The sequence below is a fragment of the Sebastes umbrosus genome, chromosome 3, assembly GCF_015220745.1.
Source record: "Sebastes umbrosus isolate fSebUmb1 chromosome 3, fSebUmb1.pri, whole genome shotgun sequence".
In the NCBI taxonomy this organism is placed as follows: domain Eukaryota; kingdom Metazoa; phylum Chordata; class Actinopteri; order Perciformes; family Sebastidae; genus Sebastes; species Sebastes umbrosus.
The window spans coordinates 4,054,922-4,076,331 of record NC_051271.1 but is presented as its reverse complement, the minus strand read 5'-3'; the positions used below and the strand labels follow the sequence as shown (position 1 = coordinate 4,076,331).

General features: G+C 39.6%; 2 protein-coding genes across 5 annotated transcripts in view; both read left to right on the top strand.

The window, feature by feature from the left end:
• The window catches only part of LOC119484708 (extracellular serine/threonine protein kinase FAM20C-like), a 49,014-nt gene that overhangs the window by 266 nt on the left and 27,338 nt on the right, over nt 1-21,410 (top strand). Inside the window, exons 2-8 of the mRNA XM_037763745.1 lie at nt 94-588; nt 1,668-1,843; nt 4,692-4,770; nt 4,968-5,060; nt 5,224-5,339; nt 5,529-5,709; nt 6,803-6,912. Of these exons, the coding sequence (XP_037619673.1) occupies nt 101-588; nt 1,668-1,843; nt 4,692-4,770; nt 4,968-5,060; nt 5,224-5,339; nt 5,529-5,709; nt 6,803-6,912 (1,243 nt within the window). The 5' untranslated portion in view covers nt 94-100. The remainder of the gene's footprint in view (nt 1-93; nt 589-1,667; nt 1,844-4,691; nt 4,771-4,967; nt 5,061-5,223; nt 5,340-5,528; nt 5,710-6,802; nt 6,913-21,410) is intronic.
• Nucleotides 9,134-21,410, top strand: part of LOC119484666 (dynein heavy chain domain-containing protein 1) — a 36,855-nt gene continuing 24,578 nt past the window's right edge. For 2 of the 4 annotated variants that reach the window (XM_037763644.1, XM_037763647.1), the window contains exons 1-16: nt 9,134-9,256; nt 12,912-13,333; nt 14,668-14,865; nt 14,985-15,188; nt 15,265-15,375; nt 15,832-15,988; nt 16,174-16,422; nt 16,627-16,770; nt 17,685-17,796; nt 17,995-18,227; nt 18,320-18,563; nt 18,748-18,905; nt 19,750-19,875; nt 19,991-20,267; nt 20,403-20,530; nt 20,821-21,019. In XM_037763644.1, the coding sequence (XP_037619572.1) occupies nt 12,993-13,333; nt 14,668-14,865; nt 14,985-15,188; nt 15,265-15,375; nt 15,832-15,988; nt 16,174-16,422; nt 16,627-16,770; nt 17,685-17,796; nt 17,995-18,227; nt 18,320-18,563; nt 18,748-18,905; nt 19,750-19,875; nt 19,991-20,267; nt 20,403-20,530; nt 20,821-21,019 (2,881 nt within the window). In that variant the 5' untranslated portion in view covers nt 9,134-9,256; nt 12,912-12,992. Of the gene's footprint in view, nt 9,257-9,306; nt 9,443-12,682; nt 12,808-12,911; nt 13,334-14,667; nt 14,866-14,984; nt 15,189-15,264; nt 15,376-15,831; nt 15,989-16,173; nt 16,423-16,626; nt 16,771-17,684; nt 17,797-17,994; nt 18,228-18,319; nt 18,564-18,747; nt 18,906-19,749; nt 19,876-19,990; nt 20,268-20,402; nt 20,531-20,820; nt 21,020-21,410 lie in introns of those variants that run through there. The other 2 variants (XM_037763645.1, XM_037763646.1) reach the window with 2 other exon arrangements.

Sequence of the window (21,410 nt, the reverse complement as noted above, 5' to 3'; positions counted from 1 at the left end):
TACTCCATATGATTTTCCTCATATTCTCCTTTTAAAACTCTTTGACACAACATTTTCTTTCTTTGCGTTGACCTCTGCTGACCCTCCTCTCAGGAGGACGATGCGGCGTATGCGCTGTCGCTCCAGGACAATCTGTCTCTCCTTGGCCTTCATCGCCATTTTCCTCCACCTCCTCCTGGCGCTTGTCTCCCTTCCCATTTACCACCAGCCCTGTGGCACCCCACTGCCACCCGGGACACACATCCTGAGAGACCTGGCACACATCGGCTACACCTCTGTGGGGATCAGAGGTCTAGCTGAACCACCAGCTGAGACCACACGGAGAGATTCTTCCAGTAAGGACGCCAAGGGTCGTGTGCAAACACTTTCTGACGTGAGAGAAGGTAAATATGACTCAGTGGAGATGCCGGTCAATGTGGGTCACTACGGCACCAACCGAGCCGAACCTGTGGAGTCTGGGCAGTTGAAGCTGGAGGCGCTGTTTGACCATCCTCTGTACAACATGCCCAGCCCTCCGATCCCGGAGGAGGACTGGCTGTTGAAAGTGAAACCAAAAGTGAAGGCCAGTGAGAAGAGCTCCCAGATGTGGTCAGTGATTTCTTCTTTCACATCATCTCTTATCGTTCTCACAGTCAAAATTCTGTATATACATTCCCAAAACCACTTCCCCTAACTAAACATACTTGTATTCAGTGGTGGAATGTAACTAAGTACATTTACTCAAGTGCTCTACTTAAATTTAATCATTTAAAATAAATATAAAATAAAGGAAAAAAATAAATGCAAAAATAAATAAATAAAAATAAATGCAAAAATAAGTACATAAATAAAAATAAATACCTAAATAACTAAAAGTGGGAATTAAACTGAAGAGTAAATATAAAAGGACATTAATAAAAAGGTAAATAAATAAAGAAGCAAATTAAAACAGAACTATCAATTTATGTCACATTTCATCAATTAATTAATGGCTACAATTATTTCTAATATTATTTTTTGCTACGTTTAATGACATATTTATTTATTTATCGAGTCATTTTTTTTTCAGCTACCTTTTTTTCAACTAACAATTTTTCAATTATTATTTCAATTAATTGATTCAGTCAAGAAAATAGTGAAAATATTGCATCAAAATTGTGAGGAACCTGAGATAGCAACTTGAAATGGACAGTCCAAAACACAAAAAGATTTAGTTTTCAATCAAATAAAAATGCAAAAATATATATATATATAAAATAAATGCAAAAATAAATATATTTAAAAATGTATTAAATAAATGCATAAATAAATAAAAGTGGAAGTTAACAGAAGAGTTAATATATAAGGGAATTAATACAAAGGTAAATAAATAAAGAAGAAAATGAAAACAGAAATATCAATTTATGTCACATTTGATCAATTAATTAATGGCTACATTTATTTCTAATATTATTTTTTTCTCCATTTAATAGCATGTTAATTTATTGAGTCATTTTCTTTTTTAACCTTTTTTTTTACAATTGTGTGCAAAATTGTATGTGATTTTCTTAGTAATGCAGCTGGACAAATCATCAATTCTTCTTCTAGCAAAGTCATTTCTCTGAACATGAGCTGACACACTCTCCTTTCTCCCTATATCCTCCCTCACCTCCCACCCATCACTCTCCCTCAACCCCTTCTCTGTCCAGGGTGAGTGCCAGCCAGGAGGCCTACGAGGACGTCCAGTGGAACAGCAGCAGTAACAGCCATCCTCCCTGGCTGCGCTTCCACCTGGGCATCTCCCGCTGGCAGCTGTACTCCCATCGTGACCCCAACATGGAGCCGCTGACCCAGCAGCTCGCCACACACCGCATCGTCAGCGCAGGTGTGACACAAAACATCTGAGCTGGGTGTTTTCAGCTGGGTGATATACCATATGTACACTATGTGCATTGTTTCCTATTTTGTATTTGTTCAACAGTTTTACTCCGCTATGAACAGAATCAGCTTTATACTCAGAAATAGAAATAAAGTTAAACAAAATAGCACAGAGCTGGCACCAACAACACACTGATCATAAATGACGGAAGAGGTGTCAGACAATGTTTTTCAAGTAGTAGACAGGAGGAGACAGTGACTCAATAAACCTCTTGAATAGATACAAGTATGAAAGACTGCAGCCGGCGCAAGTACAACATGGTGTATTAAAGGGTTCTTTATTTTAGGTTTTTTATATAATTCTGTATCTTCCCAGTGGTTTCTTTATGTATTCAAAGTATGTGTTAGCATCTATCTTTCCCACATCGTGACCTGACGTAGGTTTCTGCATTATGACGCTGCTACATGTACAGTATATATACATATATCTTTATAGTCAGTGTATTAACCTTACATACAGTAACTTAGATGGCGGTCGGCATGCTCCCAGTTTGGGGGAAGCAGACAGGAGTACCGGCAGGGAGCTAAGTAATGTACTGCTGTGGACGCCACGTTATAGATCAGGAAGTCACACGATAACACACACAAACTAACCGATGGATGCAGCGGTAGACCAGCAACTCCTGTGTTCTGAGAGGTTAAATTACTGTTTTTGTGAATGGAGTCTGGTGGCTTTGAAGAGAGCATAGATAGCAGCTTTAGTCCTCTGTTAGTACTGTAAGGGCTAACTGACGCGAGGTAAAGTGGTGAAAATAGTCTAAATATAGTATACACGTAAACTGATATAAATTTTTTTTAGGTGTCTAAAATCCGTTGTTCTGCCGCTCCCGTCCACAACCGCTTTACCAGCCACCAGATTCCATTCACACAAACAGTAATTTTACCTCTCAAAACAGAGTATACATATAACCCCACTTCAAAAAAATCCAAACTAACCTTTTTAGTTATTTCCAAACTTAGCACAGCTAACGTTGACTCAGCTAGTGCTAGCGTTCACATTATTCATAACCTTATTGATTAGCTTACTGTGGAAACCTACATCACTGCTTTCTGCTAACTGCTGAGTGGACGTTTCCTTTTGAATAAAAGGAAAAGAACGCAGATGGACCTGTAAAGTGTGGTGGGCTTCAGCGAGGGAGAAGGTAAATAACGGGGAGGGTTGTTGTGACACCTGAGGTTTAGGGTTAGACTTTCAAATGTAGATTCACCTTGAAGTTGCTCAGAAATGAAAAGTAAAGTGAAGCTTTGAGCGGCCTCGGAGGCTCAGCAGAGGATGGATTAGGAATATATGAGCCATTGGCCATGTAGCAAACACCTCCGTGTTCATCAATCATGCATGTTCCTCCAACATAACTTTCACTCTGACTGTGGTATGTTTGTGTATATGTGGTGTGGTTTAGTTCAACTTCTGAGGACTGACTGCTGACAGTCTGCTGTTGTTGTGAGGACATTTTGGTTCAGGAGGTTGATGTTAAACATAGTGTAGAGTACCACACAGTAGATAATAATCATAAAACCAATTCAATTGAGGAAGTTTTTTCTTGTTAGTGAATTCAACTTTGAACTTGTAGGAGGGGAAGAATGTGTTATTCCGTCTTACAAAAGAGACGTAGCCTTGCTTTAACATCAGCGACATAAACATGAAGAGGGTTTTTTACCTTCTGATGGCACTCAACCTGAATAACTATACTATACATACTTTGGAAGCACACGGCCTCATATTCTATCCGTGCGAATACTTTTAAGATTGCAATTTCACATACAAAACTGTGGAATTTTTAACTATTGTACCATCATGTACCATCACCACCATGTACTAGAGCTGCATGATTATGGTCAATATTGAGATTGCACTTTGACATTAAAATAATAAGAGCGCTGCTTTCACTTCTATACAGTGCTACATTCCTGCAAATGTACAAATTAGGGCTGCACGATGTTGGAAAAAACTGACATTGCTATATGTCTTATATAATGCAATATGAAAAAATACAGGAATATTCACCCTACCCTATAAATGCTTTAATCTGGTGCACTTCAAGAGCAAAATTAGCAACATTAAGAGGCTAGATAAACAATTGTATGCTCTCAATTTACTCTTTGGTTGTACAGATAATATCTATACACCCATAAGTGAAGCCAAAACATCTCGATCACCTGGCTGTTAGTTTAGGAAGCGCTTGATTTGATATGCAGCAGCGGTTCCTATGAGCAGAACGCACATTTTAAAAGTCAGTATCGCAGGCGTTCATGTTCATTTAATTGTGGGAAGCCAAAATTGTGATCGTGATTAATATTTGATTAATTGTGCACAAAAAAATACTCTCTTGTTAAGAGGTTGTGGCGCCATGTTGTCTCAATAACTTCTTGACTCTTGAGATATAAAGTCCACTAATACAAAAACAACATTTACAGGTTAAAAAAATCTGTATTATGTATTGAAATGATGTTGTAAAAATATATAAATGGATATACAGAAACACTAAAGATAAATCCTTCGAACCTATTGAACCTAATGTTTCTGATAATATCTCATGATATAGTGAAGGCTGGGTAGCACTCAGGGGGATGAATGCCAGTAAGACAATATCCTGCTAAATATAACGGTGGTGGTGAGTGTCTACAGTCTGATTGAACCGTGTTATATCCTGGTGATGACGCACATACTTTCTCTGTTACATTTTGCTATGTGCGTTTGCGCCCCATTAATGATGCGGTCACAGCGTGGTGTGTTGTCTGTGTGTTCACTGTGTGTGCTTTGTTGCTATGGAAACATTCTCAGTACTGTTTTTCAGTGCAGAAGTCTGGAGGGACGCAACTGAAGCTGGTGCTGTCATTTCCCAACTATGGACAGGCCATGTTCAAACCCATGAAGTGAGTTGCTAGTGGCACATCCAACACAATGTGAGACCGACTGAATCCTTTCAGTTGTGTTGAAATTAACCCAATAAATCTGGTAAACATGGTACATTATGCGGTGAAGAAAACAACAAGAGAGCAAATAAAAGAGGCTTTACTTGATGTAATGAATGTATTATGTGCTGCAGTGTGACTTTGCCTCTCCATAACAGGCAGGAGAGAGATGAAGAAACCAATTACAACCTCTTTTACTTCTCCGACTTTGAGAGACACAATGCAGAAATCGCAGCTTTTCACCTGGACAGGTAACAAGTACATTTCCCCCCCCCAGGAATCTACAACACAACAATAGTTGTGGCCACATAATGAATGCATGTTATAAAACACCAAGTTGTAATTGCTTCTCTCCTCTTCCTCTCTTTCTGTTTGCCCCACTCGTCTCCTATTTTCCTCCACTCCCCCCTGCAGGGTTTTGGGTTACAGGAGAGTCCCACCAGTGGTAGGGAGGCTGGTGGACGTGGTCAAGGAGATAAAAGACGTCACCACCGACCACAAGCTGGCTCGGACCTTTTTCACCTCCCCTGGTATCGCTCACACAGTCCTCCATTATTCATTTACACTGCTTTAAATGCCCTTGTATGTCAACTGATTATGATTCTCTTTGAATGTTTCTTCTAAATCTCTGTGGTTCTCAAACACCCACAACCTCTTTTATCCCGATGTTGTCATGTTTTCACCTCCTCTCCGCTCTGTGCACCTCTGGTTCCCCCTAGTGGGCTGTGTGTGTTTCTACGGCCAGTGCTCCTACTACTGTTCAACAGAGCACGCTGTGTGTGGCCGTCCCAGAGACCTGGAGGCCTCCTTGGCTGTCATGCTGCCGGATCTGTCCCTGGCGTCCCGCAGGACTTGGAGGTCCCCCTGGAGACGCTCCTACAGCCGCAGCAAGCTGGCAAAGTTAGTGGGTCTTTAGAGGGATTCAACATATCACTTCAGGACACCCCCAAAGCCCCTTTTGATCAACCTAATTTAGCTTTTCACAGGAGGTTACTCTTGTGTTGCATTTTGATATTAATCATCATTAAAGCTAGGGTCGACGATGTTGGAAAGCTAGCATAATTTGAAAGTAGCATCGCCTCAGGAGCTCCGTCTAAACCCACCCCCTCCCCTCGGGCTCCTTCCAACACATGCACGAGCACCGCCACAGAGCGGAGAGAGGACCTCAACTCAACAACGCTACCTCATGACAAGTAACCGCGGCAGTGCTACTGCAGGGCTGAGTTTTCTCTTCCATTCTCCAGGAAACTTGCGGCAGCGACACACTTAGAGTTCAGGCTGGTGCACGCCAAGGGTAGAGTACGAGTAGGGAGGCAGGGAGGCATCTGATTGGATCTTTCCAAGCGAACCTCGAGGCAGTGATTGGTAGACGTTTTTACAGGATTACAGCAGCTACAGATGACGGCTCTTTTCCGGTCCTTTTTCAGAGCTCATCAGTAATGGATCGCTGTCGGGGTGTAAAGACCATTTCAACCAATATAACAAATAGTGTCTACTGGAGAACATCGTCAACCCTGCCTTTAATTAATGTTGTAACACATGCATTTTTAAGATTCTAGCAGAGTTGCTGTACAGAAACAAAATTTCCACTAGCATCTATACTGCATGTGTGCGTCAGATTTTGCAGAAAATTAGTTGTTTATGTCACAATACGTAACGAAACGTATCGGTGGTTTGCAGAAACGTACAATGCCAACATTTTATTCTGCCGATCGGGTTGTATTATGTGAGTTTGGTGAATCCAAAGTAAAAAAAATTCAGAACTATCCCTTTAAGCTTGGTAGAATGAGTGGAAGGGCTACTGTTTTCAGCTACTAAATGAAACAGAAAACACTTCGATTGAAGAGGTAAATAAAGCAAAATACTAAACGTTGTTTTAATTTATTATTAAAAGTGGTGAGATAGATGCTGCCAGACATAATATATCAAACTATCAAGGTGCTTTCGTTTCAGTCAATGATGCCAAAGAGTGATTGACGTCTCTGTGTTTCAGGTGGGAGTCAGAAGCAGACTACTGTTCTACGGTGAAAAAGACCCCGCCATACAACAAAGACTCCAGACTGGTGGACTTCATAGATATGGTCATCCTGGACTTCTTGATGAGTAGGTTTATACTGTCAACAGTATTTTAAGAGAACCAAATTCAAACTCTATATAGGTCATGGAAGAGTTAGTTAATGGGGTTGTTGTTGGTCAGTTGATGGCAGCAGAAGAGTCTGGCACAGGCTTCTTATGCAGACCTTTATGATCTTTTATAAGTATCGATTAATCACAGCAACAAAACCACCAGAGGCAATTCATATTAATTATGGCGTATTACTGGCTCCGGTAGTCGCCTTCAGTCCAAAATGGCGGAAGCGTAGCTTGCTGCTGGGCACTGATGTGGTTATATACGTTCTTTGAGGGAAATGAAAAGGTCTATAACAAATCAAAAATGTCTGCGGTGGAAATTATCTTCAAGGCTGAATAGCTACTATATTATTAAATTAAAGGATTATACGTTTATCTAAGATACACCTAAAATTAAAAACCATAAACATCCTCTGTTGCTGAGGCAGCTCGTACACTAAAACTACACTTTCACCTCTACAAGGTTGCACACAGGGCAGCAGAGGAAATGTTTTTTTTATTGAATATTTTCTGGTACAGTTATAAATTCTCCACACCAGACTCTCCAACTACAACAAACAAACAATACAACAAAATAATACCACAATACTACTACTTTTTTGACAATATATTCAGCTTTATAATTATACAAAACATCCTTTGTTGACCAGAATAGATCCAATCTATTTTTAAGAGTTAACCGAAGGAGCCTGCACTACATTCTCTATATACAAGTATATAGTGTACTTGCAGTATAAAAACTATTAAAATAGTTGTTTACTGAGAGTACTTTAAAGTGTACTTTCATAAACTAAAAAGTGGGTATATAACTAGTAAACTAACAGTTTACCTATTCACTTGTACAATAGTTCATAGTATAGTTACAGTACAAAATACAACTTAGATGTTAAGTTAACTAGTTCTGTACTCAAAATATACTATTATTACACTTAAAAGTATACTTTTATAAACTAAAAAGTGGGCCAATTTATTCCCTAAAGGTATTGAAGTAGTACTCTTACAAGTATACTACTAGTACATTAATATTAGTATATTTATTACATAAAGTATACTTGGGAGAACTTGAATATACTTAAAGGGACTGTTTGTAACTTTCAGAATTGCTTGTTAACAGCTACACCTGTGGCCGTTAAGTCAACGAAAGTCAGCGCACTTACTCGCTCTAAATAGACGTGAACGAGCATCGCTCAAAACAGTGAGGCGACACACGTCAGCTAAAACCACAATATCACTCTATATTTCAGCTGCTTGGCAGTAATGTTAGCTGACCAGACGAAGGTCTCTCCATGAATCACTGCTGATCCTAGTGTTGGCTTTTCCTGCCTCAGCCTCCCGACCGCGGTAAGAAAGAACAGGGGAGATACCGGAGTTTTGGTCGGAGACGATAACGTTTCTCTTTGCGGAGCCCCGTCACTTCACAAGACACGGGAAACCTCTGTTGATCTGGAGGAGCTGCAGCATTTATTTCTGCCCAAACGTCCACTGTACATTCACTAGATATTCTCAGAGCTAAACTAACTCTTCTGCAGTGTGTAGTGTGCACGCATACACGTGAGAGTGGAGCGAAATAGCGAGAACGAGCGCGGCGTGTGAGTGAAGGCAAGCAGGCAGAGGAGCAGAGTACAGCAGAGACTGCGGTCCTGGAGACGAAAGCTACGGTCTCCCCCGCGTCCTCCAACCACGGCCGACAAGTTTTGCAAGACGGGCTTCACTAGATAGAACTTTGCGGTTTTGGTGCTTCCGTGTAGTTTGTGTTGGAGTCTTGTGAACAGCGTAGCCACACGCGAGCGCGCATGGGACACTGACCCGGATTGATTTATACGTGTAAGAAGTTACAAACAGTCCCTTTAAGTAGGCTATTCATAAAATAAACTTGAAGTATACCACTTTTTCGTAAGGGAAGGTATTACAGTAAAAGGGGAATAAGATGAAAAGGTATTAATATTATAATTATTCTTAAAATTGGAATAATAATAATAATAATACTGATTATAAAATAAAAGTTATTACCTGTTAACCACACACACACTTCAGACCTGGAGTTAGTTTAGCAGCTGAATCACTGCAATGATTTGCTGTGATTTTCTGAGTGTTTTGACGAGTTTTATTCGTTTAAAAGAAGATATATGAGATTAGAGGTCATTACATGAAGTCACACTTGACCTTCACCAGCTCCTCAGAACAGCTGAGTGAAGTTACTGAGTGTCACCGAGGCAACCGGCCGTCACCGTGGCAACGAGCCGTCACCGTGGTTACGAGCCGTCACCGTGGTTACGTTGACAACTTCCTCCGTCACAGCAGCAGCAGCAGCAACCAGGTAAGAAAGTTAAAGTTTGTTCCTGTTGTTGTCAGCTAGTTATAGTTGATTTAAAGTCACTTATTTAACTCTAGAAACGTCGCTGTCTGCTCTCTAAGTCTCCTGGTAACGTTACCTGAACTTCAGCAGGTGTTAAACTGTGTAACGTCTTTGGTTTAATACTTAAAAACTGAAGTTAACTTTAAGGTAAGCTGTTATAACATAGTTAGTAGAACTAGCTAGTTAACGCTAACTAACTAGTTAACTTTAACTAACTAGCTAGCACAAAGTGTTTGCTAATGTAAGGCTTTGCTAGCAGCTAAACTTTATACATTCATTTGATTGATAGAAGTTATTTAAGTAATTGTAACATCATGTCAAGTATAATGATGAAAATAATGCACACAGTGCACTTTCATGGACTTAGCTACTGGAGTTACCCTGCACTATATTCACTTTTTAACAGTCTCTTCTGCACTATATTCACTTTTTAACAGTCTCTTCTGCAATATATTCACTTTTTAACAGTCTCTTCTGCACTATATTCACTTTTTAACAGTCTCTTCTGCACTATATTCACTTTTTAACAGTTTCTCCTGCACTATATTCACTTTTTAACAGTCTCTTCTGCAATATATTCACTTTTAACAGTCTCTTCTGCACTACATTCACTTTTTAACAGTCTCTTCTGCACTATATTCACTTTTTAACAGTCTCTTCTGCAATATATTCACTTTTAACAGTCTCTTCTGCACTACATTCACTTTTTAACAGTCTCTTCTGCACTATATTCACTTTTTAACAGTCTCTTCTGCACTATATTCACTTTTTAACAGTTTCTCCTGCACTATATTCACTTTTTAACAGTCTCTTCTGCACTATACTCACTTTTTAACAGTTTCTCCTGCACTATATTCACTTTTTAACAGTCTCTTCTGCACTATATTCACTTTTTAACAGTTTCTCCTGCACTATATTCACTTTTTAACAGTCTCTTCTGCACTATATTCACTTATTTAATAGTCTCTTCTGCAATATATTCACTTTTTAACAGTCTCTTCTGCACTATATTCACTTTTTAACAGTCTCTTCTGCACTATATTCACTTATTTAATAGTCTCTTCTGCACTATATTCACTTTTTAACAGTCTCTTCTGCAATATACTCACTTTTTAACAGTCTCTTCTGCACTATACTCACTTTTTAACAGTTTCTCCTGCACTATATTCACTTTTTAACAGTCTCTTCTGCACTATATTCACTTATTTAATAGTCTCTTCTGCAATATATTCACTTTTTAACAGTCTCTTCTGCACTATATTCACTTTTTAACAGTCTCTTCTGCACTATATTCACTTATTTAATAGTCTCTTCTGCAATATATTCACTTTTTAACAGTCTCTTCTGCACTATATTCAATTTTTAACAGTCTCTTCTGCACTATATTCACTTATTTAATAGTCTCTTCTGCACTATATTCACTTTTTAACAGTCTCTTCTGCAATATACTCACTTTTTAACAGTCTCTTCTGCACTATACTCACTTTTTAACAGTTTCTCCTGCACTATATTCACTTTTTAACAGTCTCTTCTGCACTATATTCACTTATTTAATAATCTCTTCTGCAATATATTCACTTTTTAACAGTCTCTTCTGCACTATATTCACTTTTTAACAGTCTCTTCTGCACTATATTCACTTATTTAATAGTCTCTTCTGCACTATATTCACTTTTTAACAGTCTCTTCTGCACTATATTCACTTATTTAATAGTCTCTTCTGCACTATATTCACTTTTTAACAGTCTCTTCTGCACTATATTCACTTTTTAACAGTCTCTTCTGCACTATATTCACTTTTTAACAGTTTCTCCTGCACTATATTCACTTTTTAACAGTCTCTTCTGCAATATACTCACTTTTTAACAGTCTCTTCTGCACTATACTCACTTTTTAACAGTTTCTCCTGCACTATATTCACTTTTTAACAGTCTCTTCTGCACTATATTCACTTTTTAACAGTTTCTCCTGCACTATATTCACTTTTTAACAGTCTCTTCTGCACTATATTCACTTATTTAATAGTCTCTTCTGCAATATATTCACTTTTTAACAGTCTCTTCTGCACTATATTCACTTTTTAACAGTCTCTTCTGCACTATATTCACTTATTTAATAGTCTCTTCTGCACTATATTCACTTTTTAACAGTCTCTTCTGCAATATACTCACTTTTTAACAGTCTCTTCTGCACTATACTCACTTTTTAACAGTTTCTCCTGCACTATATTCACTTTTTAACAGTCTCTTCTGCACTATATTCACTTATTTAATAGTCTCTTCTGCAATATATTCACTTTTTAACAGTCTCTTCTGCACTATATTCACTTTTTAACAGTCTCTTCTGCACTATATTCACTTATTTAATAGTCTCTTCTGCAATATATTCACTTTTTAACAGTCTCTTCTGCACTATATTCACTTTTTAACAGTCTCTTCTGCACTATATTCACTTATTTAATAGTCTCTTCTGCACTATATTCACTTTTTAACAGTCTCTTCTGCAATATACTCACTTTTTAACAGTCTCTTCTGCACTATACTCACTTTTTAACAGTTTCTCCTGCACTATATTCACTTTTTAACAGTCTCTTCTGCACTATATTCACTTATTTAATAGTCTCTTCTGCAATATATTCACTTTTTAACAGTCTCTTCTGCACTATATTCACTTTTTAACAGTCTCTTCTGCACTATATTCACTTATTTAATAGTCTCTTCTGCACTATATTCACTTTTTAACAGTCTCTTCTGCACTATATTCACTTATTTAATAGTCTCTTCTGCACTATATTCACTTTTTAACAGTCTCTTCTGCACTATATTCACTTTTAACAGTCTCTTCTGCACTATATTAATTTTTAACAGTCTATTCTGCACTATATTCACTTTTAACAGTCTCTTCTGCACTATATGCACTAATTTCCAACCCTGGGGTCGATGCAGTTTAACATAGTTCGAATCAGGGTCTGAAATTAACAATTTTCCTCACCTACCTCTGCTGCAGGTCACTGACAGGTCACTTTTTATCTGGCATTTCTGAAATCTGAAATACATTTTAGAGTTGTAAACAAAGAGTCAGTGGTACAAGATAGTAGAAATCATGCAAACTAATTCCCTGACTATTTTTTAATTTAGGAATTGCCTTTTTAGAATAATATTTCTTAATATAAGGTAAACTAATCTGACATAGTGGCAGGTAACCTGCATTTTTTACCTGCCACAGCCAACATACAGGTGGCAGGTGCTAATTTCATTCCCTGGAGATGTGCATTAAATTAGCAGTTTCAAAAGCAATTCCTAAATTAAAAATAGTCAGGGAATAAGGTTACATGATATACTCCATATTTCTACTATCTTGTACCAATGTGTTCCTCATAGATTTCAGAAGTGGCAGACAAAAACATTGAGTGGCCAGTAGAAATGTTCAGTGACCTGCTGCAGAGGCAGGTGAGGAAAAATCTTAATTTCAGACCCTGCACATCTCCATGTAGAAAAAGGATCTTGTTTCTGGTATGTGGCTAGTTAACAATGCAGGATAGTAGCTAGGTTCAGCATGATATGGTGATAGTTCGTGCTACAAGTTAACGTTACCTTTTTGTTTTTTTCTTCCATAGTAAAGTCCTAATGTATATTGAGTCTTGAAGACAAAGTCTGTGGTACCTAAACCTGCTGATGGTATTCGTAAGATCAGCAGCATGTTCGCTGCCACTTCAGAGAAAAGATCTCATGATGGAGCTTCTCAGACCTGCAATAAAGACAATACTGGGCCTGGATCAAAGGTTAGGAAGAAGACCCGCTCTCCTGAGGTGACTTTACCACCTCTATGCTCGAGGCCTTTTCACTCATCCAGGATTCTGTTCAGTCGGACCCCCGTCCTCGGAAACATCCCCTCTGACAGACCTTTATCAGTGGTGGACCTCTCTCGTCTCATAGCACAAGTAGGACCTGGGACAGCCATAGGTGACACAAAATGGACAGAAGGACCTCGACTGATGGCCTCGGCATTAGGGACCGACCTCCCTATCGGAGCACTGAGGTACATGGAATAATTACAGATATTTCATTTAAATTTTAATGCACCCATCTGTTCTGATGCAATTTTAAAGAGACTCAATGTAAGAATCAGACATTTTTTGTTAACAGTGACACCTATGTGGGCGATAAGTCAACGACAGTCAGTGTCCTGTTGCTCGCACTCGCACTATGTAGACACGAGCGAGCATCGGTCAGGCGACACACACAAGACTGAACCTGATTGACAGGCATCATGTCAAATTATTGATTTCTTAGTAAGTAATAGTAAGTAACCGTGTAGTAAGCGGTATAATGTACAGCTAGCAGGTCATTGTTGTGAAATTAAAATTTCGCTGTACATTATCCCCTACTTATTTCACATGCTTGGCTGTAATGTTAGCTGACCAAACAAAGGTCCCTCCATTAATCGAAGGCCCGGCCGATATTGATCCTAGTATTTCAGCCTCCTGACCGTGGTCAAAAGGCACATGGGAGACACCGTAGTTTTGGTCTCCTGGGCCGATAACGTTACTCGCTCCGAAGTTAACCCCCGTCATTCCACTCAGCAGAAGGGAAACAAGACAAGGGAAACCTCTGTTGGTCTGGAGGAGCTGCAGCATTTATTTCTGCACAAACTGCAACTTCAACACACTCCTACAACACTAGTTTCCTCCCCGACATCGGTCACATTCCTGTTTTGCAAGATGGGCTTCACTAGATATAACTTTGTTTTTTCTGTGCTCCCATGGAGTATGTGTTGGAGTCTGAGTTGTGGTGGAGTTGTGGTCGTTTGTTGGCGTTTACAAACTCAATTTCTAATTGAACGTTAGCCGTGGTTGCACACTGTTAGCCCTGAAGTGGAGCTGAAGAGAGTAAAGGCCCTTGCGAGCGCGCATGACGTCATAATTTGTTGTATTTTCCTAGAAACGGGCCCAGGTTCTTCCCATTAAAAGTCCACAGGCCGATAGAGGAAATCCAGAAAGTCAGGCTGTTCACACATTGGCAATAAAAAAACTAAAACGTGCATATGTGTAAAAACTTACATAAAGTCCCTTTAAAGGTTTTAAGAGTGTCATTCCTCATTCAGCTGTTTCAATGTTTTGCTAATTTTTGACACATTTATCACACTACTTCACACTAGGAAAAAATAAGCATGATGAAATATGTAATGATGATAATAGTGCTAGTTGTGTCTTGCCTTTGACACACTGGAACATATAGTTGTATCTCAGTATTATTTTAGGAACTCAATGAGATATAAAGAGCTGTCATATTTAGCTGTCAACATTTACTCCCCAAACTATTTTTTTCCTGAATTATTGCTCTGTTGTTTCCACTCAGTTTTTATTGTTTCAGTCTTACAGAGAAAGCTGAATCGATAAAAGTCACCACCTGTGAGGATAAAAAGATAACGACGTTGAAAAATTGGAAAGCGACCAAACCAAATGAAGTTCCTCTCACCGGCACCGAGGTAGTTCATATCTTTGCCAATAAAGGGGGCCTGGTAGAATTGAAGCTTTATTACCTGAAAGAAGTGGATGGAGACTCTTACAGGTACACTGTTAAATGTTATCTCCCACCGTTTAATTTCAGACTCCCATAGATGCTCTCATGTAGTAACTTCACTCTGCTGGGAAATTAAACTCTGAATGTACAGTTATGCTTGTTTTTAGACCCTATGACCTGCGAGTGGTCGAGTCCAGCAAAGCAGGTTCTGAGCACTACGTCTTCTCCTCTGATGCCGTACTACATGTGACAGAAAGAGGCTATGGTGGAGTAGTCAGTCTGGCAGAGTGGCACAGAGAGTCTATGACGTGGAAAGCTTTGCAGGAAATCCCATTTTTCAGAGACTTCAGACTGCGGAAAGCTTTCACCAGGTAAGCACATATAAGCTGTTCTGTTGTTTAGTTTAATCTTCATGCTCTCTCTGATTGGTGTTTCTTGTTGTGCCAGGTGGCATAAAAATGGACCCAAGAACTTCTTTCAGCGCAAGTGTAAGGATCTGCAAGAAATGCTGCTTATCGCTGTACCTCAGTTCAGAAATGCTCTGTTTCTGTTCACCAGGTGAGTCACATCGTCGTGCAAATCATTCAGTATTAGTTAAGGGGAGACACGACAGGTGAATAGGGTAGAAAAAAATTAACTAATAGATACTATAGATAATAGATCACCATGGAACTTCCCCAGTTGATTACTGACAATTGCAAATGAGCAAATTGCAAATGATCTTATTAAAATTGTGCTAATTTGCAGAATTTTACAGAAATGTGAACATTGGATAAAGTCAGGTTCAAATTTATTTTGTTGACTTGACATATTAGAGTCAAAGGTTTTTACAGAGGGAATTTAGGATATCTCTTTTTAAAACTCTAAAAATCAGAAAATACTGTCAACAGCCATAAAAAAAATTCATTTTCTCAACATGTTATCGCATTAACATTGACAGCCCTACTACCCTTATTAAATAAATATCAGTTTCATTAAAATAAAGTCACAACGGTGATACTGTATCTCTTACAGGATAATTGACGAACTGAAAGGGATACATCGACTGCCCCAGGAGGAGTCTAAAACCTTCACACTGCTGGAATTCAAGAATGTACTGATAACCATGAATCAAGAGTGTGTGCAGATATTGAAGAAGTTATCACAGTATCGCGCTGTCATCTTAAATGTGGTACGTAAAACAAAATAATAACAATCTAAAGCATTAGACAGACAGTGTCCTTTGAGAAAGAAGCCTGTCCATTTCTGGAACAGATGGGCTTGTGGTCAGTTTTCTAGGAAGCATATTTTTTTTATTAAGATATCATCCCTGTAGAACTTGTATTTGTTATTGCAGTGATGTTCTTTTATCCCCAGGTGAGAGAGAAGAGCTACAAGGCTCAGCAGGAGCTGCAGCTGCACATGGAATACGCTAAAAAGCCAAATAAATGCCCTACTCGCCTCCTCCTGGCTCACCAGCAGGAGCTGAAGAGGGAGTTGGCACGCTCTGAAAGCATCTTGGAGAAATTGGGCAACTTTGCTGCTCTCGTCAATCAAATGACTGTTCAGAGTCTCGTCACGGTCATCAGACGAGATGTCATTTCTTTTCTTGACAATGTTGTGAAGGTGAAAGAAGAAAAAAAACGCTGATTAAACCATAATAACCTTGTCACACAGTATTTTCAGAGCACAACCTCCTCTTGAGCTATAACTAGGAGAGAGATGGATACAAAACTTTTTATTACGATGAAATAATGGAGGAAGCATCAGATAAATTGACAATGAATTGAATTAACATTTAATGAAATGAATGCTATTTTTGTTATTTAGAGGAAGCTCTCTCAGCAGTGCTGTCTCTTCCACACTGAGCTGTGTTTCAGTGCCGATAGTCAGCTGACTGTGGACCCTCCAATACATGTGTTCCAAGAAGCTGTGAGTGAAGCTCTCCTGACTGCTGGCGACTCTGTAATCCAGGTAATTTACATATTTACACAGCTGCAAATACAGCGACACCTACAATAAAGTATAGTTTTTAGTTGTGGGCACTGGATAGGTGGGAGGAGGGGTGGGAGGGGGTCGGGGGGGGGGGGGTGCAACAGGCTAAGCAGGCTGCTCCAGACGAACATAATTCACCATAATCTGGTTCAACACAAGCAGTTATGTTATGAGCCTTCTCTGTGTTGTTTTCACTTCACGCAGGGACAGTTTAAAACATCAATGTGTAACCATGGAAACGCAGTGTCTTCGGAGTAACGTCTTCTCAACGACTGCTTTTTAGTGTTAGCTGTGCAGAAATAAAAGACACACTCCTTTGTGTAGTCAAAGATTGAAGGTTTTCGTCTACAATATTATTATTTACTTATGTTCAAGAACATGAAAGAAAACGTGTTTATGTATCTTTCAGGACCTTCGCCTCGCTCAGAGGCCATCCTTACCTTAATAACACTACTGTAGGAGCAAGGAAATTCAGACGATGGTTGGCAGTACCACGGTTTTACTCCGATTTGTTTTTTCTCGTAAATTTATGAATTTATAATCTAATAAATTTGTGAGTTTTTTCCTTGTAAATTTGCCACTTTAATCTCAGAGAATATCCAAGTTGTTTTATCTGAATATTACCCGCCTCGGCTGGCTCCGTAATTATTATTTTTTTTTTACCTACAATGGCCCTAATACGCCGTCGTGCCTTTGCATAGATGTAAAGCCTTGGATATGCTTGTGATAAATTATATTAAATTTGCTTTACAGCATCAATAAGAACATCAATTAAATACAACAATCATGCAGGATTAATACATCTGTTCACTCAAGCAGTGTTGTTGTCATTTTCAACAGTGTTTTGCTCATCAATGTATCACCAGCCTTGTTACACTTTTCTTCTCTGGTAGATGTGTGACACGTGTGGATTATTCCTGGAGACCAGCAACAGTGTCTTCACCTCTGATGGTACTCAGGATTTAACCTCTGACCTCAGGAGTATTGAGCATCATACTATTACAGGTACGTCTATTTGCATTGAAGTTGTTGCTGGTCTTTAAATTTCCCTCTTCTGATTTCCCTTGCGTCTGTTGACCCAAACCTGCGGTATTCATGTGAAAATGTGCCCAAAGTTGTCATCCCTGTTGCTGCATGCATACATTTGTCTTATAAACATTTGAAAGTAGATTATTCTGAGTGTCCATGTGCTTTAAATCTCAGAGGAGAATAAGAGCGGTGATGGACTGACTGGTTGCAGGAGGGTTTGCTGCTCGCGATCGCTCAGAGACGCGTCAGCTGGCTGGCAGCTGCTGCCTAATCAGAGCTTTCTAATGGTGCAGGGCAGCAGGGTGCACGGCTGCTACCATCCCCTCCAAAAGAGACAGCTGGAGTGGCACATCAGCATCAATGATGTTACAACACAAGTTGAGAAAGAGCAGGCCAACATCATGCAGGCAAGACACTTTCACATCAAAAACTAGCTTTAATAATCGTTAAAGGATGTGAAAACACATGTTGATAGTAATTCTCACTGTTCTCTGGACAGGAAGCTGAACTAGAAACCCAGCAGCTGTGTGAGAGCTACTCATGGTTGGTGGATGTCCATGTGATCGTTAGCCAATGGAGTCAAACCTCTTTGGAATCGATGAAGGGTCAGCCTGCTTTACTGTATGAGGAGCACATAAAGAAGGTACGCTTCTGGACCGAAAGAATCCACACAGTTCCCTCATCAATCTCCACCTCCAACCGGCTGTTCATCATCCAGTGCACCTGCATAAAGGAAAGTCTAGGTATGTCTTCTCTGAAGTAATTATTCGTATTTCAAATCAACATTACCCCAAGCCAGGAAGGAGTAATTGAACAATGTTTCCTCAAAGAAATGACTGTCCTGTCATTTTTCAGTTAATGGGTTGAGAGATTACATTCTCATCTTCATGCTGAATGCTCTGATACTCTGTGTGTTTGTTTTTCAAGGTCAACAGCTGAAGTCCATTGAGGAGGAAGTGCTAGAGCAGCTAGTTGAGCAGATAAAGCTACACTCCGAAAGCCTCATATCAGACATGGAGAAGGCTACTGCTGAACTCGATACAGACCCCCAAGACCTACATGACATCTCAAAATACGCTCTTGTGGTAAAGAAACTCTATACAAGCTTGCATGAGAAATAAAAGCCTCAAAAAATAAAACATATAAAGTTACAAAAAAAAAATTGATTATCAGTAATGCAAAAGAGATGAAACAGTCCTAAGGGTGAGAAAAATATCTCATTAAAAGACAATACCCTAGTTCTCCCAGCTTACAAGGTTGGGAGACGGAAGATCAGATCCTCTTTTAGTCACTTTAATTTAATTATTCATCCTGAGGGCTCTGTCTTGTCAGAGTGCTCTGAATTTAGATCCCATTATCCAAGAATGACCAAAGTGCATTAAGGTCTTGAATGCTGCTATTTGAAGGAACATTAGTGCAAAACTGTGTAGCTGGCATGAGTAAGTCTTCCAGTGGGGATGCCCCGATTCATCGGCTGCCGATCTTTATCAACTGATATTCAGTAAAATATGTGATCGGGAGATCGGCATTTATGCTTCCTGTCGGCGACCGCGGCGGTACTACACACCGGTGGTGTGTGAGACAGATGATGCCTAGTTAACACTACTCTACTTTAGCCCTGATTTTTTGCTCCCCAACAGTTTTTAGAGCTCCCTGACAAAAGCCCCAGATTAGAGGCAAATTGGCATTGGCTCACTGCTCGCACATCGGTGTTCGAGTGTCATGTGTGAGTACGTGAGGTACGTCACCACTTGAACGGCCAGTTGAGTGGAGAAGTCCCCGAGCGTCCTCGCCGCACCTGTTGGACATGTAGCGTTAGTGCCAGGAGATACATTTTACTGTACATCACTGATTTAACATAGTTTGTTAGCTGCAGTATGATAAACATCTAAAATTGATAAAAATGCTGAATCTGTCTCATCCTTTCAGATGAGGGAGTCTGTGAAAATGTTGGCCGACATGCAGAAACATCTGGAGTACATTCACTCCCTCCAGGAGACTCTCTGCATGAACTATAGGAAGATGACTGAACAGGAGGTGGCTTTGGAAAAAAAGGTCTGCAGGCATAAAAGTGAAAATGATTCCATTAATAACCACATAATAGCTATACAACTCAGTTTCATGCATAATTTTGGAAATGTGTGTGCTTCTGTGTGTGTTCTACATTTAGATGCTGGACACGCGGGATCGCTTTATTCCCCTCTTGAAGCAAGCAGAAAGCGTTGTGTGCCACCATTTTCCTTCAATGGTTAACGCATTGGACACAATATTCTCATTTTTAGCCTGCGACCTTAAAAATACGGTCTCTAGAGCTACATCCGGACCCTTCCTTGACCCAACCCAGAATGCAAAAGAGATGGCCTCCAAACTGATCCCCATGTGTCTGCATGTGCACAACCTCAATGCAAAGCTGGAACAACTTAGTAGGGACAGTCAAAACCTACACGGTGAGCTAGTATAAATGATGGATAAAAATGATTTTTAGACTTGAAAATGTTCTTGTACTTGATGTTTTTGTCATGTTATGCATTTACAAAAATCCTAATCTTACGAGCCTGTTATATTTCATTGCCTCCCATTAGAACAAACAATGGATTTGACCAGTTTGACTTCAGATGTTCAGAAGGTCAAAGCCCGTAAAGAGTTGTGGGAGCTGATAGCCGTGTACACAACATGGATGGAAGAATGGAAACAGCTGCTTTTCAGTGAGGTAACATGTCAAATTAACCTCTCTCTTATTGACAGGATGGTAGAATATGTTTGGCACGGATGCATTTATAGTGATGACAAATGTATAACTATTTTTTTTTAAAGTTACTTGAACTTGAATATACTCTCTCTGTAATTGATTGTCTTTTAAGCAAGCACTGCTTCTTATAAACCATTCTGAGTTATACAATTAAGAACATTTAGTTTTGTGGTGATAAAGATAACTCCTAAGCTATCACCATTGTCCATGTGAGTTTAACCAACAAATCTTCTGTTATGTATTTCTGTCAGGTTGTGGTGTCACAAGCTCAGGGGAGGATTGCCAAGTGGAGGGAGCAAGCTCTATCTCTAACAAGTGTCTTACCTACCCACGATGCAGTGCTGCAGGAGGCTTTGGGAATCCTGGAAAGCTTAAGCCATCAGGTTGTAGTTATGGCCAAGCTGCAGAGCCCCACACTCAAACAGAGACACTGGAAGGACATTTTCCAAGGTCAGACACTTTGCCCATATTGTAACGAGACTGTTCTCATGTATTGTTCACACATATACATATATAAACGTAACGCACTGTAATGTGTATATAACCCACGTAATCATGAGCCAGCACGTGCAGGCCTGCTTCTGAGGAAGTCAATGTGGCGTAGTATAAAGAGCGACAAAGTCCGCGTAGTGAGTAGATCGGGGTTGATGGACGGGTCAAACAAACTCAGGACGTTCACCCAGGAGACCGCTGTTCATGTCCCGTGTGAAACCAAAAGTAAACGTTGACATATTTTACCTTACTTTTGTTACCTAATTTATGCACTTAAAGTCAAAAATGACTTTTTAACCCTTTTTAGATCACATACCCGGTCATAATTTGCACCTATTTAACAATATAT